The following is a 27,261-nucleotide window of genomic DNA, read 5'->3' as shown; positions in this document are numbered from 1 at the left end:
TAGTTGGGGCTCTTCGCAAATACTTATGCATATAGGCATGTCACAGTCTCAATAGGGCTTTGAGGTCCGAAGAAGTTGGCTTCGGATAGCCGAAAATTTAAAATTAATCTCTTGGCCGGCCCCTCGAACAAACGTTTAACCCATTACCCATCCATCCAGCAAACATCAAAGCAGCGGTCGGGGTCGGGGTCTCGGTCTCGGTCTCGGTCTTGGCCTCTTATCTGGAATTCTTAACGCTAATGCACAGTGGATATTTTTGGCCAGCATGAAAGGGTACTGGGGCGCTGGAGCTGGTCTGTGGCTGGAGCTGATTTTTGTTTCTGATTAAACGCGTATTCAATTTGTGAATTCTTTGTGGAATTTCGCTGGACGGGGCACACGCTTCACATCACTTTGATTAGCGGATTTCTTACGCAAAAGATGCCTTACTTTTAGTCCGGCACTCGGCACTCGACGCCCGGCCGCACGCCCACGCGACCCCCAGCGCCCTCCCGGTACGTACGGCGTTGCCACGTCGCTGCCGTTCCGTCAATTGTCATAAATCTTGATTAAACGTGCAAAAGACAAAAGGCAAAAGGTGAAAATTGTCAACGCTGCAATTCGAATTCGCTGCAGCAGCGGCTCTGGTCTCTGGTCGCTGGTCGCTTGACGGTGATTCCGTGACTTGGCGAACCGCTTTGCATAATTTTCAGTCGCTTTCCGAGCATTCATATTCCCATTTCCGCCGTGGTCCACGTTCACGTTCAGGTCCACCTCTACCTCTACCTCCACTACGAGTACGAGTACGAGAACGAGAACGAGTACGAGTATGAGTATTGTACCTCTTGACTACCTCGCCTTGACTGTCCGCGGCTAGTCGCCAAGTGAGTGCCATCCATACATCCATCCGTCCATCCGTCCATCCATCCATCTATGCACATTGGGTCGCGTCGTAGCCGCTGCTTGACTAACTATTCCGAGGCACTCACTCACTCGCTTTGTCAAGGTTCGCAAGGTCAATGATTTACGAGTATTAGTTCATTTTTTCGCCATTCCATGCCTTTCCATGCCTTTCCATGCCATGCCGTTCCGTTCTGTTGTGATCTCTCCCCGCCTTTGTGTCTCGCCGCCGTCTTGCCCTGTACTAGAGACGTCCTACTGCATTTGTCATTTCCCCGCACTTATTGTCTGTGGCTGATAGGAAAAGCCCCTAGCGCCAGTTGAGTTGAAAATCCTCCTCCTGACACCGCCACCGCCACCACCAGACGCCGCACAGACAGTCACCCACCAGGAGTGGAGTCGTTGGGAGGAAGGGCAGTGACAATCCGAGCGCTGCATTTCCATTAGTTATATTGTGTCAATACTGGTCAATATGGCTGGGCAAATGGACAAGTTAATCGAGGCATGTGCTCGTGTTCGTCCGCCTTTATCCGCTCCGACAGTCGCTGTGCTCCGATCCGAGCCGGAATTTTACAGTCCATTCATCCGTGCGCGTGTGTAAGAGTTTATATGGTCGTATGTGTTTATATAGGACACGACCTTCAAATGCAACCAACCCCTCGAGTGCGGATCAGTAGGTCTAGGGTAGGGGTTGGACAGCAGCAACCCCTGAACCCCCGAAACCCTGCGCGTTGGGATTCCGCTGCAAGGGCTGGGAATTTTCGTGTCTAAGCTTCTTCCGGGCAGCTGCTTTTTTCTGCTTTTCCTGCGTTCAGTTCTATTTTGTTGCACTTTTCGCAGGTTAAAACATTTCAGCCGCAAAATTATGCCAATTGTTTCATGCATGAAAACAATCTCTTCATTTAATTAGGCCGACTATTGAAGCGAAATTGCAAATTGATTGCAATTAAATGTAGACCAATTCAAATTATCTGTGCAAGTCAAATAATTTGATTAATTGATTGGCCTGTCATGTGCAACACGTAGCAACGTACAAATGTGCAAGATACGATTACTATATTGCCCCAAGACCGACAATTGACCGCAAAGTACATGAGTCTCTGGGGATGTCATGACAACGATAACGTCGGTTAGTACGGGAAAACAATGATCTATGCATACCCTGTCTCTTGGCCCTAAAAACAATTGCCAATTCCATGCATATGGAATATGCATAGACATCGTGCTGTAGGCTGTAAGCTGTAGACTGTCGCCAGAGGCAGAGGCAGAGACAGAGGCAGAGGCGGAGGTAGCCAGCATTTGTTGTATTTCCTCATATTTTACAAGTTTGATGAGGCAGGGACCCGGAAAACCCGCTAATAGCTTTCAAGTTCAAGTGCACTCGAGGCACTTGTTGTGCAGTGGCCAGTGGAACCAGCACTCGACACTAAACATGAATTCGTAAAGTGGCCGCAGAGGCAGAAATGATAGCACTGCTGGCCTATGTATCTGGATGCATTGGGATCACGTTTGGCCCCTCGAGATGATACAACCCGAAGAAATTTGAACGAAAGTGAGCTCCCTGGAAAAGTCGGGGAGCTTTCATATTTTTGATGCTTTTGGATGGCACACAACGGAGGGTTTATTAAATTACAACACAGAGTAGAAACAAAGGAAACCACATTGTTCTCGTGGCGGAACGAACGTAACACACATAAGAATGTTATGTACATAGATAGACATGGGCCAGTGGGACGTCCGACCGACAGACGCGGCACAGCTGGTGGCTCTAGGGCCCCTCCATTCGGTTGGCACAATATTTGGCTTTAGAGTAAATAAATATTCTGTGTGGATACTCGTATGAACTCACCGAAATCTTTGGGAAAGTAGAATCCACCTGCCTGGCTATTAATTAATGGGCACAAGAATCGTATTTTGTGAATTGTTTTTCCATGGAAATTTTTGTCGATTTTTATTTCTTGCTTCACCGAATCGAAAATATCTTATTCACTTGGCACACTCACTCTCCAATCTCCAATCTCCGCTCTCCACTCACCACTCTCTACGCACGCTCATCGGCTAGGGGAAATATTATTATTATTGTGAATAAAAAAGAAAACAAAAAACACGCTCATCGGCAAACATTTGCGCTTGCCAGCAGACAGAGGGTATGTGGAATGGGGATTCGAGAGGCGGGAGGCGGGAGGCGGGAGGCGGGAGGCGGGAGATGGGAGACGAGACCGAAGCTTACAAATAATTATTATCAGCGCGAAGGCAGAGTGCCACAACGAAGTACAAGAAACACAAGACCAGACCCACTTGAAATTCCCCAAATGTACTTTCCACAAAAACACAACAAAAATTTGATTTTTGGACGTACAAAAGGGCACTCTTCGTTTACATTCGCATCAGCTTTCGGTCTGGTCGCTTTCACGCAGATACGTATGTACAATGTACTCGTAGTAATTCCTAAACGCTTTCAGCGTAATTAAATGTGTTTCGGAGCTGCTAGCGGTACCGTACCCCGATCTGCTTGACTGATCAACGTCAACGGTGGGGGCCCTCCCTACCCCACAAAAGGTGGGTCTGGAACACACAATCTTTTTCGGTTTTCTTTTTGCACACAACAGATCTTAGAAAAAGCTACAGGAATATATACATATATATGTATTCGTATTTACTACAGCACAACGCACTTGCCTATGGGGCTCTTAAATCAAAAATAAATATCTATTTCTTATGCAGCCCCAAAATAAACGGATCGGTGCGGATCGGATCCCAATGTTTACTTCTTCAGCCACTCGATCTGCACGAAACTCGGGAACATCAACAAAACAAATCAACTCAGACGTGGCGCTGCGCGGGTCTCCGGTCGGAGGAACATTCAGATTTTAGAGTCGGCGAAAGACTGAAACGAGCTAACGGTGGGCTCGGATCGGGTCGGATCGGATCGGGTCGGCCACGAAATATCAACCAAATTCGCCTCAGATGTTCGCTCGCGTCGAACAAACACACGATGACTCTTCGGCAAAGCATAACAGAACGACACGACCCGTTGTACACACACTCGTACGCGTACGAACGTATGACGTGATCGATTCGAAATTGCCGAAACGTGCTCTAAAAAATTCCACTTCATGCACATGGTCATGGGTGCTGGAGTTGGAGTTGGAGTTCGAGTTGAATGCGGTATTGTATAGGGCCCCGAGGGCTATATGTACAGTATGTACATACCATACTGTATGTGTCTCCTCCTATCAGTGGTGCGAATGATACATACATGGTCTGCCTCGCCTCCCTCCCCTCCCTTGCGGTGCCGACTCAGCATGTTTTCCGAGGGGGTTAGTTTTGTACCCTAGCGAGGGCTTCCCAGCATTGAGATATGTACATGGTACAGACATACTGAATAGGAAACAATAAATAACGAAAAAAAAAACAACATTCTAATAGAGTTAAAGGACAAACCAATGTTCTGGGCTATCAAAAAACCATCATTCAAGAGTTTGAAGGAAAGTATCCTAGCACAGCTGTATACAAGGATAATCGCTAATCGATACTCAACTTAAGAAATTTCAGACCGTCGACAGACACTTTGAAAAGTCATTTTTCAAACATGACAAACAGGGTTTTCTGAGCACAACCGAATGCAAACAACAGCCGGCTGTTTTCAGCTCCGAATACACGCATTGTCGAATTGTGTGTAAATATGTCCATTGTGGTCCCTGTTGTTGCCGGGGGATACAATTTTAATCAAGTCGAAGACCACAGCTGGAAGCGCACCCATCGAAAACAAACCGGTTCCTGTGCACTCACGCCCTCCCGCCGTCACGTCAGGTGCAAGCAATGCAAATATTTGGCGCTGCGATCGCCGATAGAAGACAATATTATAGCTGGCAGTCATATTGTGGGGACCTTCGGTAAATTGGGACTTTGCTATCTGGTATTCTGAATATTTTTTATCAACGATAAGAGCCGACTGCGGATATGCACCCCAGCCCATCCGCCCGAGGACCCACAAGCTGGAGGCTAGGCGGAGTGTAACTAGCGGAGAGACCTCGATTCCTTATCAAACAATAATGTTCTCCCCTTCCAATATTGATTTTGTTGTATGTATAAATTCGATAAATATTTAATATTGACAAATATAAACCGTTTGGCTTTCCCCTCGTGGCACTGTCCATAAAGAATTCCCACGAAATCAATTTAAAGCGAACGCTGCACAAAAAATGTCTACTGACTCAAAAATCAAAATTAAACAAAAGTCAAGGCAAATCCAAGTTCGTTGCGACGAACTATGTACACCCTTTCTCTTTGCGAATGTAATATCTCTGGCGCTATAGATTCTGAAAGCCGAATTTTAACATTCGTTTCCCAAAAGATTAATTTATTAATTTGTAAATGCATTTATTGTTAAAACCATTTTCTTCATTTACCATCATGATAGTATGAAAAAGTATAAAACACCATCATGCCAAGGGTATGCAAAACGAAAACGAATTGATAAGAAATTTAATTCACCCTGAAGTTGGTGTTTAATGCACCACCTCCTCCAATATCAGGTTTTTTAAGTTTTTAATGGGGCAATCAAGTCCAGGTAAATAGATTGCGCACACTGCCGCCTAAAAATAGTTTGCGGGCGATCGATATTTAATTTTTATTGTCGTTACTTCAACAGCGCTTAGCACTGGTTAATTTATGAGGCCTCTGCAAATATTTACCATCACGGCGGGCAGCGTGGACTTATCAAATGATTAACGTCCATTTGAAAGCAATTAACATCTAAACACCTAAGCATCTAACATCGTCTGCTGGCACCTCTCGCGCTGTGCGGCCATGCGCTTGGATGGCCGGGAGACTCATGACTCAATGTCTGTTTGGACACGAGAAAAAGAAGCAAGTCGTTGTGCGTGGCCCCGCGTTGCGCATACGCCATGTGTCACAGCGAAAGTCGGATGACTTCTTTACATTTGCCATGGCATAGTAGGCATGGAGTAGCATGGAATGGCATGATGTGGGTGGCTGATACACTTCTAAGAGCATACAGAGAGGAACAAGAATAAACAAAAAGAAAACACACACACACACATGCACCACATCACAGATCAAATAATTTAATTAGCAGTGGCCCCTCAATTGTGCTCGTTTTAATTACATATATTTTATCAGCAGTCAGGGCAGGACAGGGCAGGGCAGGGCAGGCCAACGGCAAGTCAACGGCAAGCCAACAGCAAGTCTTGGCTTGGCCCATGTGTCAATAAGTCAAGTGATGTTAATTAATTGAGGCCGATAGCAAAATGCTCTGCAGCAGTCAGGCTGCCACAAGCAGATTACGGACATTGCAATTAAACTAGGCATTCGCACAATGGTTACACAACTGAACCCTGCTCCTGACTCTACTCTCATTTTAGAAGCGACAGGAAACTATGGCTTTCTCATACGTTTATATCTATACCTATTGTGTGTTCGTTGGCCAGGCACGGCACTCCAGTCGGGCCATTGAGACAAATCACGTGCATATCAATCTCGAGGGTCTTCCTGAGCAGCTTAATATAAGTAGGTTCTATTTCGGTCAGATATGATAGGGAACTTTAACCGGGCAACAGAGATAGTTCGGAATCGGTTCGGCTTTAAATAGACTATTTTCACATTTAGACTGCTTTGCACCCCGCCATGACATAGCTTTATCGCCCAAGAGTCCAAGAGGTACATGCCTAATTAATTTTGAGATAATCAAAACAATTTGGTCTTCTGCACCACCTGCGAGTGGTTGAAGTGGTGCTGTGCTATTCGATAAGCAATGCTGCCAGGACGAACCAGGCTACGCTCTAGGGCATCGCCATACAACTGCACCAGAGATGGCTCCTCCTCCACCGGTTCCAGATAAGCAGAAAGTCCACCGATTAACTGCAAAGAAGAATTGCAGTCGATGAACATTTTAAATTGCGTTTTTCCAAGAACCTACCAGATCTGGGTCGCAGTTGAGAAAGCGCATGACCTGCACATGCTCGGACCAGAGTCGCCGTCGCCACTTGTTGTCGTACTTCTGGGCCAAAGGCAGCAGCACCAGCGAACTGAACAGCTCATCGCCGTAGCTGGCCGCTGCGAAGTGCTCCACAAACAGATAGTAGAGTGGCTCGAATCTGGCCTTATCCACGAACTCGGCATCGAAATCAAAGTGAAGCGTAACATTCTGGGCGTAGAAGTCCTTTAGGTAACCGTGCAGCAACTGATGCAGATCTGGTTCCAAGAACTGCGAGTCGGGACCCATAAAGGCAATCATCAGATACATAAGCTTTTCCAGCGGGGAAACAATCTGCAAGCCTTCCTTCTCCAGTTGCCGCACAAACATAAGGGTCATGCGCACCACTTGCTGTTCTGTAAGAGGAAAAGGATTGATTCGATGTCCTCAAAGAGAGATTAACTTAACGTTTGCTTCACCTGAAAATATTGCCGCTGGCTGCTGCTGTACATTCTGCAAGTAGTTGCCGAGGATAAGACGCATCTGAAAGAATGGCCAATCAGCCGGCAGGATGGGTGCCTGCGTGTAGCACAGCGACAGTGAGGGCTCAGAGTTGTCCTACTTGTCGAAAGGGAATGGTTAGTGAATCAGAAAAAGGTGAAGTAGTTGGCAATCTTACAGCTATCACGTGCGGGTAAATCATTTCCATGCAGGTCTGTTGCAACAGCTTCAAGCACGCCGCGTCCAACTCCACGTACTTCCCATTGAAGATAAAGCGCTCGAATGTGCTCTTGATCTGTGTCGCATGGGCCGTGGAGAGGCAGCACAGATAGTTGTAGACCAGCTGCAGCAACTGCGTGCGATCCAAGTAGGTCTCTAGTCCATCTGTTACGAGCAGCTGATGAACGAACCTCAGCTCGCTCCGTGCAAAGAAGTTGGTGGCCAGGATGCGGTTCAGTCCCGAACTCAATTCCCGCAGATACTCGGCCACTGGCTCCAGCACCGACGGTTGCAAAAGCGCTTCAAACAATGGCCTCTCCCCAGACTCCAGCGACAGGTCGCGCAAAGCCCAGATGCCGCTCAACAGGTGCACCGGATACGTGTCGCTGACAATCAGCTGGGGTCCACAGTCATGCATCAATACTGCGCCCACATTCGGCAACGCTGGATGGATATTGCGCCGATCGACGGGGCGTCGCAGAACAACAGAGCCCTTGCTGGAAAATAGTAATTAAATGGGTGATGAAATAGGTGATGCCCCCCAATCAACTCACCTTAGGTCGCGCACACATGCAACGAGGCTGGGTGAGCGCACAAACTGTGGAAGAACGCTGCGTAGAAATGGCTGAAAGGCCGTCGTTCCCAAATACCCGTGGCGGCAGAACCAAGAAACGACATACAACACAGCACTCAATAGCGTGAGTTGGGTGAACTAAAGAGATGCCAAATGCTATAGGGTATTGGAGAAAGCTATTCGATTTGGGGCGCACTCACATCCTTGATAGAATCAATGCGCGAGGCAGAGTGCATCCAGCTGCAACAGCAGTTGTGTAGTGGCCCTGCCAGCAGCTTCTGCCCATCCACGTCACAGGCTCCGCTCTCGCCGGCGCCCACAATTGCCACGAGAAGGGCCGCTGCGTGCTGTCGTATCAGCACCGATCCGCCCACTCCATCGAAAATACTGTGATTGCAGTGCCAGTCCACCATTTGGCGCAGGGCGGGCAGGAACTGTCTGTAACAACGATTTAAACATAGATGAAGTGCCACTCAATAATAGTAGCTATTAGACACCACACATTCCCCCAGATGGCTATAAAAGAGGGCTTTACTTGAAGAGCAGCCTCAGTCAAGTCTGGAAATTTATATCGACACAATGACCTCCTCCAGGAATGTTTGCCTTTTTCTGGCCGTGCTCATCGCCTACGATTCGCTGGCTCCGAGCCAAGCCGTGAGTATTTCTGTTCAATCAGTTGGTAAACAAGCTCAAGTCCTGCCGAAATAGTTTGAGCTCTCGCCGACGATGAAAAAGCAAGTAGCAAAGCTTAAGGATCGCTGCATTAAACAGACAGGAGCATCCGCAGGTGAGCGTATATCAATTTACAATATTTCAATGACGTAGCTAATAATAATCATCGAGAATTTCAGAACGAATGCTCCAGGCGAAGAAAGACCAGGTATTGCCCGATGATCCGGCCTTCAAATGCTTTCTGCACTGCATGTTTGACATGTTAGGACTGGTGCGTTGACATGTTAGGATGTGACTGGAGAGAAAGATTTAATTAAAGGCGAGAGACTCAAATTCTGTTCTTCTCAGATCGACAGCCACAACGTAATGCAATTGGAGTCTCTGATCGAAGTCTTGCCTGAAGAGATTCACCCCGAGATCAACGATCAACTGCGGCACCCAAAGTATGTATTAGCATATAGGTTTCCTTTCTTGGGAGGGCCTATAGATCCCCATCGTTTGCAGAGGGAATTGATGGCTGCGACACGGCTTTTCTAACCGTCAAGTGCTATCTCAGTGTGAACAAAGATTTCATCACGGAGCAGATAATGAATTCAATGCAATAGAAGTTCTCACACACCTGTAGAGGTCGCGATCCACAATCCCCAGAAGGAGCAAACAGCGCAGGATGCGCAGTGACTCGACCTGAACGCGTACCATTTTTCCCTGAAAAACGAGAGAGAGTCTTAATTATGTATACCAATAACCCAATAAAAGATCTGCTACAAACCCCAACACTGTCGCGTAGAAACAAGTACTCTTTCAGTCGCTCGATCAGAACGCCCTTTGAAAGGCTCTTGGCTATGTCCAAGTGCTGGCAGATCAGTATTCGAATAAGCTTCAGGCAGAGTGGCTGGGGCTGGCCGTAGAACGCGACGCTCGACGACGACCCAGAGGGCAGAAAGTGGGTTAATATAACATCTAAGAGATGGCTTTCGTTTGCCAACTGCCGTGCAACCTTTATACTTGTGCGAGCGATTCGTATGAGCAGCTTCAGACAGGAGTCCACGGTGCTGTTGTCAGGACGCATTGAACTCAAGATGAACCTGTGATTACGCAAAAAGATTATACTTAATTCTTTAAAATTAATCACAAATACTAAGGCTCACGTAATCCGCTGCAATATATTCGTTCGGAGCAGACAATCCATGAGGTCTGCCTCGGCCAGCTGAAAGTCATCCATGGACATGCGACTCTCCGTCTCATCCTCAGCGACATCGGCTCGCACAGAGGGACTGCTGGTCAACAGTTTCATGTAGCGCTGCAAAAAGGCAATGGATGTCGGATCGGAGTCCGAGTCGCTGTAATTGCTCACGACCTGAAGCGTTGGCTGCCAATGGCAGTAGGGATTGTCGTGGATATAGTCGAGCAGCACCTCGTCCGTTTCGTTGTAGAACAAGCAGGCTAATGCCCTGCTTACTACCTCAAGCTGCGCGGCCACATTTTCATCGAGGCCAAAGCGCAGTAGGAAGAACATTTTTGAAACCGGGAGCGTGAGCACCTGGTCATAGAAGCCCTGATTGTAGATGCTGAAGATACCCGCGATGGCACCAAATGCCGATATTCTTTGTTGTAACACAGTCGAGCTGTCAATTAAATGGGAAAATTAGAAAAGCTCTGTGCCCAAGCCACACCGCACCTACCGAGCCAGCCGAAACAGCTCCTGCAGCGTGTACCCCGGCCGTTCAGCTTCCTCGCCGTGCAAATACAGCTCGCGCTCGTCCACTGGAACGGAACGGTCCTGGTCTGGGTTCTTGAGCGTGTGCGGCAGTAGAACACCCTTCCAATCAAAGCGCGCATCGAACTGCTGTCCCGGCTTGAGCTGGCTCATCTTGGCTGGTATATCGCGCATCCAGGCCAGCTTGTGCTCTTCCACAAGATTGAAATTAAGCCATTTGTCTTCGTCACTTTGCAGCAAGAGCGCATGTGCTGGGTTGGAGTCGACCAACGATGAAATCGGCTGTTGAGGCTGTGGCGTGGGCTCGATGGGCTTTGGAGATGGCTCGCTCACAACCAAAGGGCTTTTGATTCCACGATTTTTGGACAGCAATGCAAGCAATGCCGGATCTGTAATTGGGGTTTTGCGAGTCATATTAATAGCTAAATAATAAAACGCAGTGGCCATCAGTTGCCTTACCCAACGTGGCCTGCAATCTTTGACGCTCGGCTAAAATTTCCTCTTCGCTCATTTGACTGAGAAGAGCCATGTTTTCGTCATGTAGTTCCTTTGCCAGTTTCGCATCTCTCACAATGGCACTACGTCCGGTTGGTGCCTTCGAAAATAGTTTCGTTTGCGATTCCTCAACAGTCTTTGCGCCGCCTTCCAAAAGCTGTTTGGCGAAAATGCTGCGAGGCCTGTTGGTGGCTGGCTGTGAGGTGTTCGAAAGTTATTAGATTTGGAAAAACCCGCTTCAGGTTCCGCCTTACCTGATTGGAATGTCGGATTGGGGGACGCTGTGTACCTTCGGCTCTTTCCACTATCTCGCCAAGCACGGCGCCCATCATGCTGGGATTTACTTTGCTGCCTCGCACATCTCCCAGCATGTTCTCATGGATTTCATCGAACAGTACCTTGGTCGAAGGTGACCCCTCACTGCTCGTTGCAGCAGTCACTGCTTTTTTGACGGTCAATTTGGGCTCCTGTGCTCCTTGCTCATTGGTGGAGGATATACGACCTAGCTTCGCCTGCTCTCGCTTCTGTGCAAACATGGACTTCTTTGGAACTACAGAAAACATAATGTAAATTCACATGGCATCAGGCACAAACAAAAAAAGAGAATAATAGTCACTTACTCTTTTCCATACGTACAAACGCCGCTGCTGGCTGAAAACTTGGATTTTTCTGTCGCTCTGCCTGGAAGTCGGCTGCCATGCGGAGAACATCCTCCTCGCTTTCACCCGGCTTAAGTTTTTTAAACATTTTCAATTTCAGACAAACGAAATTTCAAAACAAACGCAGCATCAGGGCTGCACAAGTGGCCGCTGAACAGCTGGCTCAGGGCTGCACCGGAACAGCGAAAAAGTCGAAACAGCTGGTGCAGGGTTGCAGCGAAATGGAGCGGTAAGAGTTCAAGCAATTAATCGAAAACACTGTTATTATTTAAAAATGTACTTTTAATTACCGGCAATTAGCAGGGTGGTAGGTAGAAAAAAATTTAATAATTAATACATATAAATACATATGCAAGTCAATGATTATTTTCCATCTTAATGCTGGGGGAGCAGCCCCTACTTCTTAAAGGTGGTGCCCGTATTCGCCGCACACTTGGTCAGCGAGTGCTGAGCCACCAGAGTGTCCTTGTGGGGCAGCGCAGCTATTTGGAAGAACAGATCGATCCCCTCCTTGAAGAGCTCAATGGCCTCGCCAGTCTTCTGCGCCTGCATCGCCTGGGCCGCTTCCCTGTATAGCTCTTCGATTTTGATCAGCCGGGAGACGCTCTCCTTCAGGGAGATATTCTTGCGACAGCGAGGACAGCGCACATCCTTGGCCAAGTCCTTTGGGAACTTCAACAGATTCACACAGTTGGCCGAAGTGCACCTTTAAGTATCGTAATAAGTATCGTAAACTTTGGAGTTCCGATCCGCAAATATACTTACCAGAAGCGCACCTGCTTGTCCAGCTTCTGGAGCAGCGGCCAGTTCTCCTGGCAGGCCATGCAGCTGCAGCTAAAGGAGTATCTGCCACGAAGAGACCTCTGGCGCTCCTTGAGATTGGTGTACGTGAAGATGGGGCCATAGTTGACGGCGACCACTTCGTTCGGACGATGCGGCTTGGTGGCCGCCAGCACCAGCTTCTTGCCCACAAAATAGCTGGCGACGCTGCAGGGAATGGGAATGGGAAAAGGAGTGCATAAGAGCAGAGTGCGTTCCGGCGGATCCAGCACTCCTCTTACCTTGGCCAGCATTCGTGGTTGAAGTAGGAGCCAGTGCCGTAGAGACCTGCGCCCACATGCACCGTCTTGCTGCCTTCGAACCGATGCTCGTCCGTCACCTGGGTCTGGTAGATCTCGTGCGCGTTGTACTGCAGCACCTGAAGCAGGCCCAGTAGGGCGGTGGCCACCTGCAGCTCAACGGCTGTCGGATTGACGCCCTCGGTTTTGCGCTGGCCAAAGTACTGCGCCTTCTGCAGGATGCGCATCAGGAACCCGGCCATCAGAGAGCGCTGCAGGTAGTCCTCCGCCTGACGCACATCCTCGTGCGAGCACAAGTTCTCAAAGAGCAGATTGGCCGTGGCCAGGCCATCGTCCACGCTGGCGGCCTGTGTGAAGATGCGCAGTGCAATGAAGCAGAGGATGGACATGCCGGAGCCAATGAGCAGATCCATGAACTCGCACTCGAAGCGATGGTAGCTCTCGCAGGCCTCGCCCATGCACTGGGCAGAGCAGAAGGCAATCCCGGAGCAATGTAGACATGCCACGGGAGTGTGCAACCTACGAAGGAAGAGGGAGGTTCCTCAGTCAGTGGCACTGAAGAGCCGACGATCGGAGCACTTACCGCTTGAAGCAGTGGTGACAGTGGGTGCCAAAGAAGCTGGGAATCAGGCAAGCCGCCACAGGATTCTCGCACAGCACCACATCTCCCGTCTTCAGGCACTCGCTGGCCACAACGAAGCGGCCCTTCTCCTTGGTCTCCACGAGCTTCACGACATTGGCGGCGCCGCTCAGTTCCGGGTTTTCCCCGTGGGCCAGCTGCGGCACCTTCTCCGTGGATGGCTCCTTCTGGACAGGCTTTATCCCTGCGATTTCTTTGCGGCATATCGCAATGTGGGTGGTGTCGGAGCCAGCCAGTTTTTCGGCTATCTTCAAGGAGATTTCAGCCCGAGCACTCTCTCCCATTACTGCCAAAGAGGAAGTATGAAAATTTCGCCAAGAGGATACCTTGTTGCCCCACTCACCCGCATAGGCCTTGGCCATCTTGCAGTAGTAGTCGACGCTTCCCTTCAACTCCAGACCGAAATTTGTGGCCAGCTTGAGGTCGCTGAGAGCCGGTTCGCCCTCGCCCAGGCCAATCAGGATGGATGCACGCGATCGGTAGGCCAGGGCAAGGGTGAGTCCATCGTCAATGGTGGGACTCACATTCCGTTGGGGAGCACGCATCACGGCCAGATTGGCGGCCAGCAATGCCTGCTGGAGGAGCTCCCTGCGCTCATCCGCCTCATTCGTGCTGCAGCTCAACAGATAGTACTTGTCCGCCTGGGCTCGCCTTTGGAAGGAGAACAGAGCGTCCTTCAGCTTGTAAACCGGCTGGACGTGCTCCAGTACACCGAGCACCGGATCGCACACCTCGCGATCACTGAATATGGAGAGCACACGGGCCGCGTTCGACTTCAGTTTTCCAAAGTAGTTCTTCAGCCACTTGTCGCCACATGTCTCCCTCACATCGCCACAGAAATCGTTGAAGAACCCCTTCTTCTCCGACTGGACGGTGCGCGTGGAGCATATCTTCTGGTATGTCGGATCGTACTCCATCGTATTTCTCCGTAAATTATGTAAAATGGAATACAATTCAAGTTTCTGTTCGGCGTCGGGTGAAAATTCTACTCATCCGCGTTTCCTGCTCACTTTTTCCGCTGCTGCTGCTGCCTGAGTATTGAAAACAGCTGGCGGACGGTTGGTGGCCCTCCAAAAATAGCCCCCCGATCCGATCGCTCAGTTCGCCGCGTTATAAATACTCGCGACGGATTAAATTGTGAACCAGTGCTAGTCGCATCCGTTAAGTTCTCTCAGCGATTGTTCGAACTTGTTCCAGTTCGTAGATATCATATCCAATTGTTGATCTCAGGATGGATCTGAAATGAGATCTAGGAAGGTGTTCTGAGTCCTCAAGCATTGGGGAATTTTTACCAACTAGAAATACACACACTGAATAATATTAATTTCGTTTTTATTTGTAACTTGAATTGGGCTTATAAATCACATTAAATAATGTATTTAAAAATTAGCTAAACGTACAAAAATATAACAATATGTATATCAGAATAGTTATAGTTATATATGTATATTTCGTAATTTAAATATTATAAGTATACTTTTTCGCCGGGAAAACATTAATTCAAGTATAGCTTCAATGAAATATTGAAATTGTCTCCTGGACTATCATATATTGTATGTGGACTCCACTCCCATACACATACCTAATTGGAAAGACCTTTTCGTAGAGTAACGTAGCGTAGAGTAGAGTAGAGATAGTAGTAATGTGGACAATATTGTATAGTAGTGTTTCAACTTGTACCACCTGTTTATGGATGCATTTGTGTCATTTTCAAAGGAAGATATCGAATGTCGGACTAGAGCAATCCGTAAAGTAAATCCTGTAGAACCGAAAGAAGCGAAACTTGTGTCAAATTATAAAGAAATCATGTGCGTACGTTTTCAGTTTAGTTTATTGTATTTATTTGGATTGAAAAATGTGTGTGTTTTGCGTGATATTCCATGATAAATTTCAGTTTTAAAATGATTGAGATATAGAAGAATGCGATGGTTGGGAAATGAAAAACGTTACTTGATATTTTCACTAAAAGATGGTACAAAAATTCAATTGGCTAATTAGGTGTACGGTACAAATCATACATATAATATACTTTTAAATTCAGAATCATTACATATATATATCATTTCTTTCTAAAATTATAAAAAAAAGAACTTAGGATTGTGGTCGGGGTTTGGGGTTTGGGATTTTGTTTGTGTTCGCATGATATATAAATAAATTAGATTGTGGATGTTGTTTTCATTTGTTTGTTAGCTTTAGTCACAATTAATCTCGTTGGCTTCATTTTCTTTTGCAATACGATCTAAGAGAAAGTGTTACTAAACTTAACAAATAAAATGCTACAAAATGTCAGCCGCGACAGCTCCAAAGCGCATATGTCGGTATCGTTGGTAGGTATATGTATGTTTGTTTATATGTATGTATATATGTATATTATCAACTATACTATTATCATCACATTGTAAACGTTAAGTGTTCCTTATTATTTTGTGTATTGTTTAGTCTAAGCGAAAAACGAGTACATCATAGTTTTAATGTCTTTTGTGTACAAGCCTAGACGCTGCCAAAAAATATCCATTGATTTCATTTGATTTCCCCCGTCACATTCAGCCGACGACCATGCCACTCTGCTATTGCGCTTGCCCCCTACTAAAACCTTATAGACAACATTTTAGGGGCGGACATAGGCCTAGTTTTAGTCCTTTTCTGTTCTCCTTCGTAGCTGGTTTTGTTTTTGGTATGTTTTCTTTTCTTGTCTTCTCTTGTTTTTTGTTTTTTTTTCTGAGGGATTGTTCCGCATAGCCTACGTACAAATTTAAATAAATTAGAGCTTAATAGTTACAACGGCATAGCCTTCGAAATGGGGGAATCGCCTGGGCATATTTTCAACATTCTCTTCTTCACGTATTTATAAATAAATTAGCCATAGTATCACTTATTTATAATATTTTAAGAAAAAAAAAAAACCAATCTAATTCAACTATATATTTAAAGGATACACCTACAGTTCATGGAAGAGGCCGGTTTAAACTTAAGGAAAGCAGCAGATAGTCCATCTCCGGTGGAGAGATGGAGCAGAGAGCGAGTGGCGGCCGCCTTGCCTTACTTAACCCTATCACTACTACTATACAAAACGGAGCACAGTGCCCGTAGCGGTGGCAGCCCGTGACAGCAGCACTATCCGCACTGCAGACGACCGCAGCCACAGCCACAGCCGTAGCCAGTAAGCACCGACAGTTAACCTCATCGAAACGAGATAGGAGGAAAGCACCTCACGACATCTTGATGCCCAGCGCCCGACTCGAGTATTCGTAGACGACATAGCTGATGGAGACGGCTGGCAGGACTTTGAGGAAGTTTGGCGTTATTCCTCGATACAACCCCGTCAGACCCTCCTGCCGCACAATCTTGCGGAACAAGCCGCTCATCGTCTCCTCGCCACTGTGCGCATCGCTGCTCTTCAGGGGAATCAGCGTCTTCCGTTTCTGGTTGGTAATTGTTTCAGCGGCTGCGGACAAGAACAGTTAGGACCACTCGCTGTTAACAAAAAGACAATGGCGCTTACCTTGTGCCTGTAGCCGTGTTCGCACGAGGGCCAGCGGGTACGAGCAGAGCTGTCCCAGCGCGCTCGATGTGCTGCCGCAGGCCAGGAGTACCAGGAAGCTGGGCTGCTCGTTGTTGTCGTGGCTGGCTATGTAGCGTCTCTTCAGAGTCTCGTAGACGGCCAGATCTATGCCAGCATAGGGCAGGATGCCCAGTATGTTGGGCACATAGCCGCGGTAGAAACTGCGCGCACCCTCGTTCTTGTAGATCTTGGCCGCGGCATCGGCTATGCCCGCGTACTGTCCAGTCTTCCGAAGCGCCAGCCGGGTCTTTAATACTTCCATGGGATATATGATGGTCTGAGAAATGCCGCCTGCCGCAGCACCGGCATAGAAGCGCTCCACAATGCTCATCTGCCTGCTGGCGTCCTCGCCACGAATCAGTCGCTTCATTTGCTCGTACGCCGCAAACTTGAGCGCCGTCTCCGGTGCAATCTTGAGGACATTGATGCCATTGCCGCGCCACATGCTCCGCGATCCGCCCTCGTTCAACATGATTTGTGCACACTCTGAGATTCCCATTTTTGTCGTTTGGACCTGCAGGAAGATGCACATTTAGATATCTTGGGTCGAGGCCACGTCTGTGGGGTTGCGAGACTCACCTGAAGGTAGACCTTGATTCTGTCCAGAGGCGCTGTGCACGTTCGCGACACTCCACCGGCAATGCCACCAGCCACAAGGTGTCGCCACCAGAGGCCCGTCTGCATCTCCTTTTGTGTGAAGTCATCAGGTACATTCATATCCTCGCCAATGTCGAGGTACTGCAAGGATCAAAAAGAACATCTTAGGTCACTTCGAAGCCGAATAAGAGAGTCCATATTCAGTACATTTGAAAAAGCTACGATGAATGGAATGACTGTCTAGTCTACTTTAAGAGAGGTTGTGCTGGGTCTCTGGCCCGTACCCGTACCCGTACCCGTGGTGCTTCCTTTTCTTGATACATGATCGCTGGCGATCGCAGCCATTCCTGCCCCCTCCAGTCTGCCTGAAAGTTAGCTCCAGTTTATATTGGTTTTCGCTTCAATCAGAACTAGCATCGACAACAGTACTTTTGCCCCTCCAAGCCACCAGAAGCGAAAGCAGAAACAGAAGCAGTAGCAGAAGCAAAGGCAGTGCCACACAACAACAAGAGAATTACGGAAGCGAGAAGCAAATGCAATACTAGCGGCAACAAAGGTTATATCATTCACATTGGTTTGCATCGGTGGTGCATACATACATATGTACGGGTATGTACGAGTATATTTGTGTATCCCAGTCGTGCCTCCACTATATATACCCAATTTTCGCGATTTCTGCTTTCCCCTAACGTGTGGCTGCCCTGCCCCACTGGTCCGCCCTGCCAATTTGTTGTGTAATTTGTATAAAATGTGCTAAACCAGGGAATGAAATAAGGAACATTTTCTACATGTTTGCATAGCTTTTGGCTTTCTTTTGCGATTCAAAACGAATTATTAGTTGATAAGCTGCTCAAGAAAACAACAAATAAAAGCTGTCTGAGCATGATAACCGCGAAACTGCGAAACCGCAGAACTGAAACCCAATTATCAGGTCTTGTGATTCCGAAAGCTCTCGGACGGGGCGGTACGGTACGGGACAAACAACAAACGGAAACGAATGGAAAAGTCCGATTGATGATTGGCCAGAATGGGGTTCTTGGAAGACGATTCCAGGCCGTCTGCGAGTGTGGGGAGCGGGGCAGTTTTCAAGGTGAAAATCAAAAAAGTCATTTCCCTTTGACCGTGATGGATGATGGCACTGAAGTCAATTATGATATTTAACTAAGCGAACAGAACAGAGTACAATCAAAACAAATCACACACCATGCTTGGATAAAAGACAAACATGCAAATAACAGCCGATCTGTCAGGGTTAAAGTGTATAATATGTGTAGTACATATATTTAACAGAATATCACGGGTAGATTGTTGATCTTTGCTCCGATATATCTGTTGTGTTGTGGTATAAATGAGTGATAGAAGCCAATGAGAATTAACAAAATTGTTGTGGATTGTCATGCCTGTTGGAATTTATTATTTCCGAATTTTTATAGATAATTATTTTATATATACCATACAAACATATGTATGTACATATGTCTAGAGCGAGGCACATGACTGCAAAAAAAGCTTCTTTTCTTTATACAAAATAATCTATTTTTAAAATGCTGCCTCGATTTTGGCTCACATACGTGGAAGTGGAATTGACTGTCAAAGGACTGCTGCAGAGGCGGCCAAATCGGGTTATTAAACGATTCGATTAGTGGAGCTATTCAATGGCTTGGATCGGATCAGACAATGGGCTGTAGGCCTGATCGCTTGACCAACTCCACCAAGGCCAGTCCGATCCAGCGCGATCGATCCCATGGCCAGCGCCAATGCAAGACCAGAAGGTAAACGGTGCCAAGGGAGCCCGCCTTGGACTTGGAATGCCCTCCCCCCATTGGAATGGATGGCGTTGACCGAGCGTTTGGACGTTGACTCAGACTCTGTTCCGGTTATGGAATTTGCCCGACGTTATTTCCATCTCCAAAGTGTTTTTCCCCTCCGCCGAAGGCAGACGGCCGACGGCCAGACGTCCAGACGGAGATGCGGACGTCAGCAGCGAGGGTAAACAACAATGTAAGAGCACGTTCAATCAACAAGTTTATAAAAAGCGAGAAAAGTGTTTACGCATTTGACGTCACCATTTGACGCGGGGGCCGGGCCGGGCCTGACCACACACAGCAGGGCACGGCATATGAGGCATGTGGGCAGGAGGTCAAGGAGGGGCACTGAGTCAGCACCCCACACATACACGCCTGACACACAAACGCACAGAAATACATGCACAAAGTTATGCAGAGAGAGCAAAAGCCATGACGATTTTAGGCGCCTGGCAACAAGCAGACGCGCAGACGCACACACACACACACACACTGAAGCGATAGAAAAAGAGAGAGAAGTGGTGCGGGAGAGCCACGCGCAGCGCAAATCTTAGGCGCGCGCGTGCGTGTGTGTGTGTGTGTGAGTGAAGTATGTCGTCGATCGACGCGATCAAAAGGCAGACATAAACCGGTTTCATATCAAGCGCCGTCGTATTTTGGCGGCTTGTTGCCATGCGCCCCGCATGGTTCATGGTGCAATGTAACTGAAACCCAAATCAAATCCGCGACGCACAACGAATTGTGTAAGGTGCACAGGGTGCAGCACCGTTACAAATGATCTTGAATGGAACGCCAAGTGCTGCCACTCTATGGGGGTACTTCGCGGCAAGTGGGACGCGACGCTCTTTTGAACTTCGCGGGAAAAACCAGCAAAACGATAAGATAAACGCGAAATGAGTCAGCTTCCGTTGCACAAGCAACGGGGGACCACAGCACAGGGCTTTCGAGATGGCGGTGAAGTGGAGTATCATCTGAAGGAGCTAAGTGGTCTATTAGAAACACCTACCCGTCCCATCATGTCACGGAATATGACTACGAAATCCTCCATCATGTCGCCAGCGACTGCCATCTGCTGTATGTTGTGGTAATCGACAGGCAAATTGTAGTGATATGTGCTATTCCGTATCATTTTGTTATTCTGTGTGTGTCACTTCACAACACTGTTTTCGGGGGTTCCTTGAATCCCAAATGCTGCAATGCGTGCTGTAAGCTGTATGCTGTATTACAGTTCCGCTTCACTTCCGCTTTATAGTGTCCGGAATGTGGCTTTCACTGTGAGCAAACTTTCACTCGGAGCAATTCAAAAAAAATATGCAGCTCTCTTATGATTTTCCTCGCCACTCTAGCCGCGCACAGATGAGGAGGCTAGACTTTGCTCGAAGCGTTAGATTAAATTAAGATTGTTCCACAGCTGTCGCGAAAGAGAACAAAGCAGTCTCTCGTTCAGGCTCAATTATATAACTACACTCCAGCTCGGTGGCGTTCGATAGGGGGCCGAGTGTTACAATGCGCGCACAACCTTCACGCGAGCCAAACGAAAAAAGACTGAGAGCACTGCGACGATCGCACCGCCGCCGAAGCTTCACGATTTTTTTGTCGTCGGTGCAGGCGCTCACTCTTGCGGCTCTGTGCTTTTTGCCCTACCTCTCTCTCGCTCTCTGCCTCACTCTGCGGCCGACCATCGCTTTATTAGTGGGTTGCGCGTGTGGGGTTGGGAGCCACCATCCCCCCTCCTCTGATGCTGCCCTCCAGCATTGGGAGGCTTCTCGACAGTTAGAATGTTATTAGAAAACAATGATTGGGAAAACATTTGATTAGTGGATGGCGACAGCCAGACAGTACCCAAAACAAAAAGAAAAGACTCGAAACCCCAAATATCGTAGGGGTAAGTCGCTTCGATTTTTGGGAGGATTTTTGATGTAGTCAACTGAACGGAATTTTGACAATTAGGCCAGAATCCTCTATGAAATATCATATGGGAATAGATCCGAATGGCCCCGCCAGGAATCCCAGTTACATATGTACATCCCTTGTACAATGCACCCTCGACGGCTACGAACAGCAGGTATTTGGAGAGAGCTACTCGTAATAAACAATAGCTCCAGTCAATGGGCAAGACGGTTTGACAGTTATTTGGCAGCTTTTGATTACAGGTTGCGTGACTTTATCGTGAATTTTCGCGTGTGGAACCGGTTTTGGCCGACTTCGGTGAATACCAAGGGTCTGATAGCCGCGTTTATAGCCACATGACAAGCGTGTGACTGGCTGTCTGGCTGGGGGATGACGCTCCATTCGGCTGCTGCGCCATAGGTGATCTTGGGACTTGGACGTGGAACCTTTACAGCCACCATTGTAACACCTGCATACGTCAGGAGCTAGGAGCTTGGATTTGATAAGGCCAATTCCAGAGAGCAGTCCCAAAGGTCCCCGGGAATATTTTGGAGCGTCGTCAACAGAAAACAAATTCTAAATCCGACAAATCCGCAAAACAACATCGATTTACCCTTATCATTGGAAAGCACACGCTTCTATCGTTGGAGATAAGCCGCAATGAGGACTCGAGGAAACCTCCAGACACACCCATTTTTCAAGTGGCGACTGCAGCCCAGCACAGCCCCGCCGCAATGCCTAATACCTTAACTAGTTTCAATGAATTTATGGCCCCTTCCTCAAGGCCACTGCCGTGCCACTATTGGACATTTAACGATCCAATTTCTGGTCCAAATTGGCACTGTCTCAAAGGAAACGATGAACCACAATTTAGGCACGGCATTCGACAGCTTAAATATACAATAGCAGAGCCAATTGCATGACAGGGGCGTGTCGTAAAACGTCCCATTGGAGTCTGTCATGCATCTTACCCCTAACATACAATGAGCTTGCGAATGCAGGGGCCAGGCCAAGTCATAGCACCGCAATCGTTTGTAATTTAACTCTAGGAATATCATATAACAATGAGTCAAGGCTTTGCGGGTCTTTTCAACGGTAATTTCTTCGTAATTTAGAGGCATTGTTTGTAGAAACTTTAGGACTGCCGCTCCGTTACCGAGAAAAGCTTATTTATAGAATACTATACGTACGAGTACACTTCACCGAACGTCGCGGCGATCCGTTTCCAGTTCTGTTTGGTGACTCCCAGAACGTGTGGACGGACAGGTTATCACTAGTTATGGGACCTCTCAGTTTCGAAGCCAGTCAACAGTTTCCAAACTGGACTGGACTGGAGCATCGGCGGACTTTGATTAAAGCAAAAATTCGAGAATTCGCTTAATTCGTAATAATAAATATTGTGTTTGTGCAACTGACGACAGAGAAAACATGTAAAGGTCTTATCAGCGCCGGAATGCGTTCAATCTGGATGCGATTGAGCCATTTGGCCATTTGACCAATCAATCATGGCATGAAAGGCAGCCTAATTACAAAGGCAACTCATTAGGAACCCCACTTTGTGCGCAGGCTACGTTTAAGTAGAGGTTTACTCTCACGTTTGGGCCTGGCTAAAAATTAGAACCTAGCAATCTGCAGTCAGTAGCCGCCTGAGGCACGTCAGAGGCCAAGAACCGGCTACTCAGACAGAATCAGCTTGACAACCAAACGGCCAGCCGGGGCCCCTGGAGGGGCTTCAGCCGGTTGACCTTAAGATTCAGGTCTGGTCTGCCACAATCGCGAAAAATGTCGAAGAGCAATAATCTGAAATTTGAAAGCTGTTTCGCTGGGGAAGATCTGCTTGTTCCTTCTGGGAAGAGCTGCAGAGGCGGCCAGGGGCCAGGCAGGCCAAGTGACTGTCAAATTTGAGTGGAATTGATATCAATTGCTGGAGCTGTCCGCATGTAAACAGAATGATTATGCAGACAACAAAGCAGGCGCTAGCATCGTCACCTGCCCACAACCCGCGCCACACTCGAAAACAATGAAATGTGCCTTTTAACCGACCATAATCATCCCGATAAGCGGGCGGGAAAGAGATCTGTAAGGAACGTAAGCGGGCGGCCCAACCCCGGACGGGCCTCTCATTTAAAACATTATTAAACAGTACGTATTTGATAAGGTAGTTTGTATACCGATTTGAATCAGATGAGATGATGAAATATATACAAAACTCTTGCGTCAGGCCAGAGCGAAAGCTTTTGTCATGCAAGGACCATTACGGAGCCATCGCTCCCGCTCTGGATCTGGATCTGGATATGGATTCATTATTTTCGAATGTAGAATGTGGAATGTATACAATAGTCAGTACATAGTCATGCAGATGAATGTTCTATGGGGACTAGGATGATCTATACCGAATGATAAGCCTTCGCTGGTGGAGAGGATGGATGTGTTGCGTTGTGGTTGTGGCAGTGTATGGGCGTGTGGGCGTATGAGCGTATGGGCACCCTCGAACTACGTGAGGACTACAACAATAGTAATGGTAATCTTAGAATCATAGTTTTGACGATATGTACCTTCAGATCTTCCTCAGTTAGTCAGGAGTTGTAAGTGTGGAGGTACTACAGAGGCAGTTTAGAGCGTATGTACGAGATTATGTGGAGTGTTTGTTTGTTTGTTTTTCGATATGGTAACGCATGGTAACGAAACGAGGGTATAAGAGTGTAAAATTGGACAATTAGTTTAAAATACGAAACGTTAAACAACTACAATGTCTGAGACGGAACCAGCGCCGATGATAGTGAGGGCCTTCCCAGAGACGGAGGCCTCTGGGCAAACCCCCACCGGACGGGACAGGAAAGGATATTAAAATTAAGCGCTACACGTTAAGGCTTGCACTAATAGCTACACTAACTAGGAGGAGATTCGAGCGCGCTCCTGTCCCTGCCAAACTTACAGTAGAGTGCCGCCAGAATTTAATCAGATCGTGTATGTCCGTAGAGGGAGCCAATAGCATAAAGTCGCGCCACTCGTTAAAGCTTATGTTAAGGCTGCCATCTTTGTCCATTCTGCAAACAGGGAGAGAGATACCATCAATATACGGAATACATGCAGAGCATATATAATATGTCGCACCTGGTTAGCAGTTTTCTAGCCTCGTCCACGTCAATGTCCAGGCCCAGGTCCTTGAAAGCAGATATTAGCTCCTCCAAATCCACTTTGCCTGCAATCAACGCCATGCCATGACATCATCCGTGATACACATGTGTATACAGAATAATCTAATAAGCCATCTAACTCACCATCACGGTTTCTATCTAGGTGCGAGAACTGTAGACACAGGTTCTTCTCGTGCTCCCGTACATAGTGCAGGAATTCAGCGAAGCCCACGTTGCCACTTTGGTTCTTGTCCGACTGCTGCATGAATTTCTGGAAGAGTAAGGCAACGTTAGGAACGTGTTAATTACTTAGATAGAAATCAATAGAACAAATGCTTCTTATCGTAAAGGCTTCGTGCCGCGTGGAAACCATACAAATCTCAGCAGTCGCATCGCATCTTGCTTTATCATCTTCCTCAAATCAGGGAATTGTTGCATACATATGTATTTACTCGTAATAATAGTCTGTATAAATTAGATTCGCATACGCTTTTGACAGTACAGCTGTCAAGGACACATATTATTGATCTTTCGCCGTTCTCTATAGAATACCGCAACAAAAGCATTACAATTTGAAAGATTTCCGAGGCCCGGGGCTGGGCACTGTCCCTCACCCATGTGGCCAATTTATGTTAATCCCAGCGACACTTGGCAGACACTGCCGCATGCCGCAGTGGCCCTCCCTGCCACCCCTGCTACCAACCACTCACCTCCGCGTAGACGCTCGACAGGCCAAACTCGTGCAGCGCCGCCGATAGATCGTGTATGTCGACCTTGCCGTCGCCGTCCCGGTCCAACTGATTGAAGATACGCTCGAGTCGCTCCTCGTCCTCGGCTGGTATTTCCGTGGGCATGATGGCCATTGGTATGCCGCTGCCAGAGCTGGAGACAGTATCCGGCGGCGGCACCGACTGGAGGTTGTAGGGCATAGTGGCAAGATGGGCATATTGCAGACTATTGAAGTTGTGGGCCGCACTGTGCTCATAGCTGGTGGCAAGGGTCGATGGCTTCAGTGGCGCGTAGATGGCATGGGCCTGTTGTGCAAAATTGGTCGGCGGATCCGGCGTCAAGTCAATGTCAATTCGATGGCCTGGTTCCGGCTGCGGCTGCTCCTGCTTCTGCTTCTGCTGCTGCTGCTGCTCCAACTGCTGCTTACTTACTTCTAGGGATGCGCTGTTTTCAATTCCAACTTGCTTTCTGACCATTCTCCAGACTCGTGTGTACTTGTTTAGAGTGTTACTTGCTTTGTGGCGGATAACTCGTGTCTCGATCTGCTCTGGGAGTCTCGGGGTCTCGGTGTCTAAGGGCCTGGTATGCTTTTGGTGCTGAAATACGTTGCAAACTATAGCGGGCTCCTCCTACTCCTATGGCTGGCGCATTTTGGTCTTCTCTTGGGGTATGCTAAGTCAAGCTGTGGGTCTGAAAATAAACATTTAAATATATATATATATACATATACATATATAATAAGCAATTAACCTAATGCGAAGGTTTACGTGTGGAAAACCCCACTATAAACTGAAAGGTAAATTTGCATGTGTGAAAAATCGTTTCCCCGTAGATGAAGTCATCCACATTTGGCAGCAGATGGCAGTGCGGACTGTGTTGTGTGTGTGCGTGCTCATTATAACGTTATAATTAAAGCTGGGCTGGCCAGCAGACAGGAGCCGTGCAATCATTGATTTTTTTGAGGAGTCGAGCTAATTTTGAAGGCCAACGCATTTCCGGAAAGCCTTGAAAAATTGGCAGCCTCACGCACATGCACACGCACACAAGCACGCACATGTCCGTCCCACAAGTGAGTGAAGAGAAAGCGGGTTTCAGAGAGAGAAAGAGGGAGCCCACGCAATACTGGAACTTTCTATTACTCCATTTCCCTTGGGAAATTTCCTTCTAGCCTTATTGCATTTTCTCGCACCTTATGCACGCCTTTGGGCAGTTTTTTCGGCTGGGCAATGACTCAAATTTCACTGAATTTTTCGCGAATTGTTGCCAAATTGGCAAATTTTTATTCTGCAGTCGTCGTATTCAAACGCACACACATGCATGTAAACGCACACTCACTCAACTGGATATGGATATGCAGAAGAAAGCGAACCCCAAAGCGAATTCCACGACGACAGGCTCTCTACGTACCGCGATGGTTCACTGCTGCTGGGCCCGCGGATATATAGGAATTTGTGTGGCGATCGTTGCCTTTTTAATTTAAATAAAACGAAAGTGAGTGCTTGGCCAAGAAATTTTAACTCGAAGGCAGGATTTATCGTTAAAATATACCGTCCGACCCTCAGAAATTCATCAAAAAATACCATCTCACTTTAAAAATATACCGTAAATATACTGACGAATTCAAGTTCTATATTCCTCGACTTGTATATTCCGTGGAATATTACTAGCTATATAGCACATTTAGCCATGCCCACATAATTTTATCCCATTAATGAATTTATTTTATACTTGACAGGTTTATTTGAAACTCTTGCTTTTGTTGTATTTAGTCTAAAAAAAGGTTTTTGCGAAGAAGGTCAAACAAATAGAACGTAATAAAACGTAAGAGAAAAATCGTTACTATTACTCAATTTTGATATTCCGTTTAATAATGCTAACTAACTAAAACCATTAGCTCTGCCCATATAATTTTAGGCCATTGATGAATACATTTTCTTCAAGATAGGCTAGTTTTAAGTCCTTGCTTTTATTGAATTTTGACTAAACCAAAGCTTCAACAAAATAGTTCAACAAAAAAATAGTGGCAACGTAAGTGAGTATGGAATGAGCCGTAAGTGTCCATACTCACTTTTGTTGAGCTGAAAAGGTACATTGTGGAAGGAAAATCTCGAAAAAGGTCCAACCAAACTTGAGCGCCAAATAGACATTGTTTGAAAGTGACTGAACGA

The 27,261-nt window shown here is 47.3% G+C and overlaps 4 protein-coding genes across 8 annotated transcripts; 1 reads left to right on the top strand and 3 right to left on the bottom strand.

The window, feature by feature from the left end:
- Positions 1 to 5,953: 5,953 nt before the first annotated feature.
- Positions 5,954 to 11,745, bottom strand: LOC6596174 (RNA polymerase II-associated protein 1). The gene is made up of 13 exons (XM_002021131.2): positions 11,616 to 11,745; positions 11,250 to 11,545; positions 10,960 to 11,191; positions 10,466 to 10,889; positions 9,932 to 10,408; positions 9,553 to 9,868; positions 9,403 to 9,488; positions 8,312 to 8,549; positions 8,092 to 8,249; positions 7,497 to 8,034; positions 7,297 to 7,435; positions 6,821 to 7,233; positions 5,954 to 6,762 (listed from the first exon to the last, which is right to left on the bottom strand). Exons 1-13 carry the CDS (start codon positions 11,740 to 11,742, stop codon positions 6,589 to 6,591), a joined length of 3,618 nt encoding a protein of 1,205 aa, XP_002021167.1. The 5' UTR covers positions 11,743 to 11,745; the 3' UTR covers positions 5,954 to 6,588.
- LOC6596175 (general odorant-binding protein 69a) lies at positions 8,676 to 9,450 on the top strand. Its single transcript, XM_026989748.1, is given in 6 exon segments — positions 8,676 to 8,765; positions 8,820 to 8,898; positions 8,963 to 9,054; positions 9,132 to 9,208; positions 9,210 to 9,226; positions 9,288 to 9,450. Coding segments are annotated over 6 exon segments (441 nt in total). The 5' UTR covers positions 8,676 to 8,690; the 3' UTR covers positions 9,389 to 9,450.
- A 217-nt stretch (positions 11,746 to 11,962) lies between the features above and the next one.
- On the bottom strand, positions 11,963 to 14,454 carry LOC6596176 (SET and MYND domain-containing protein 4). Of its 2 annotated transcripts, XM_026989697.1 has the most exons (6): positions 14,384 to 14,454; positions 13,717 to 14,297; positions 13,317 to 13,659; positions 12,716 to 13,252; positions 12,420 to 12,641; positions 11,963 to 12,360 (listed from the first exon to the last, which is right to left on the bottom strand). In XM_026989697.1, the coding sequence occupies exons 2-6, from the start codon at positions 14,288 to 14,290 to the stop codon at positions 12,051 to 12,053; spliced, it is 1,986 nt and encodes a 661-aa protein (XP_026845498.1). In that variant the 5' UTR covers positions 14,291 to 14,297; positions 14,384 to 14,454; the 3' UTR covers positions 11,963 to 12,050. The 2 variants fall into 2 exon arrangements, with proteins under 2 accessions (XP_026845498.1, XP_002021169.1); XM_002021133.2 differs by having other exon boundaries at positions 13,717 to 14,454.
- A 905-nt stretch (positions 14,455 to 15,359) lies between these two features.
- Positions 15,360 to 26,564, bottom strand: LOC6596177 (probable calcium-binding mitochondrial carrier CBG00135). 4 transcript variants are annotated; one of them, XM_026989397.1, is made up of 8 exons: positions 26,501 to 26,564; positions 25,075 to 25,783; positions 24,509 to 24,635; positions 24,342 to 24,429; positions 24,163 to 24,274; positions 17,515 to 17,673; positions 16,876 to 17,449; positions 15,360 to 16,818 (listed from the first exon to the last, which is right to left on the bottom strand). In XM_026989397.1, exons 2-8 carry the CDS (start codon positions 25,567 to 25,569, stop codon positions 16,583 to 16,585), a joined length of 1,791 nt encoding a protein of 596 aa, XP_026845198.1. In that variant the 5' UTR covers positions 25,570 to 25,783; positions 26,501 to 26,564; the 3' UTR covers positions 15,360 to 16,582. The 4 variants fall into 4 exon arrangements, with proteins under 4 accessions (XP_026845198.1, XP_026845197.1, XP_026845200.1 ...); XM_026989396.1 differs by lacking the exon at positions 26,501 to 26,564 and adding an exon at positions 26,283 to 26,380; XM_026989399.1 differs by lacking the exons at positions 24,163 to 24,274; positions 24,342 to 24,429; positions 24,509 to 24,635; positions 25,075 to 25,783; positions 26,501 to 26,564 and adding an exon at positions 17,829 to 17,870.
- Positions 26,565 to 27,261: the final 697 nt, after the last annotated feature.

This window comes from Drosophila persimilis, unplaced genomic scaffold, assembly GCF_003286085.1.
Source record: "Drosophila persimilis strain 14011-0111.01,24,50 unplaced genomic scaffold, DperRS2 tig00000431-arrow-pilon, whole genome shotgun sequence".
NCBI classification, from domain to species: domain Eukaryota; kingdom Metazoa; phylum Arthropoda; class Insecta; order Diptera; family Drosophilidae; genus Drosophila; species Drosophila persimilis.
This window is presented reverse-complemented; position numbering and strand designations above follow the sequence as displayed.

Excerpts from the sequence above, each read along its gene's own strand:
- LOC6596174 (XM_002021131.2), bottom strand. The coding sequence starts at position 11,742 with ATGTTTAAAAAACTTAAGCCGGGTGAAAGCGAGGAGGATGTTCTCCGC. Across the intron at positions 8,550-9,402 it reads GTGGATCGCGACCTCTACAG|ACAGTTCCTGCCCGCCCTGC; the intron begins GTGTGTGAGAAC and ends TCGTTGTTACAG. Across the intron at positions 8,250-8,311 it reads GCATTGATTCTATCAAGGAT|TTCACCCAACTCACGCTATT; the intron begins GTGAGTGCGCCC and ends GCATCTCTTTAG.
- LOC6596176 (XM_002021133.2), bottom strand. The coding sequence starts at position 14,290 with ATGGAGTACGATCCGACATACCAGAAGATATGCTCCACGCGCACCGTC. Across the intron at positions 13,253-13,316 it reads TGTCACCACTGCTTCAAGCG|GTTGCACACTCCCGTGGCAT; the intron begins GTAAGTGCTCCG and ends CTTCCTTCGTAG. Across the intron at positions 12,361-12,419 it reads GACAAGCAGGTGCGCTTCTG|GTGCACTTCGGCCAACTGTG; the intron begins GTAAGTATATTT and ends CGATACTTAAAG.
- LOC6596177 (XM_026989397.1), bottom strand. The coding sequence starts at position 25,569 with ATGGTCAGAAAGCAAGTTGGAATTGAAAACAGCGCATCCCTAGAAGTA. Across the intron at positions 24,275-24,341 it reads GCTAGAAAACTGCTAACCAG|AATGGACAAAGATGGCAGCC; the intron begins GTGCGACATATT and ends CCCTGTTTGCAG. Across the intron at positions 16,819-16,875 it reads AACACGGCTACAGGCACAAG|CCGCTGAAACAATTACCAAC; the intron begins GTAAGCGCCATT and ends TCTTGTCCGCAG.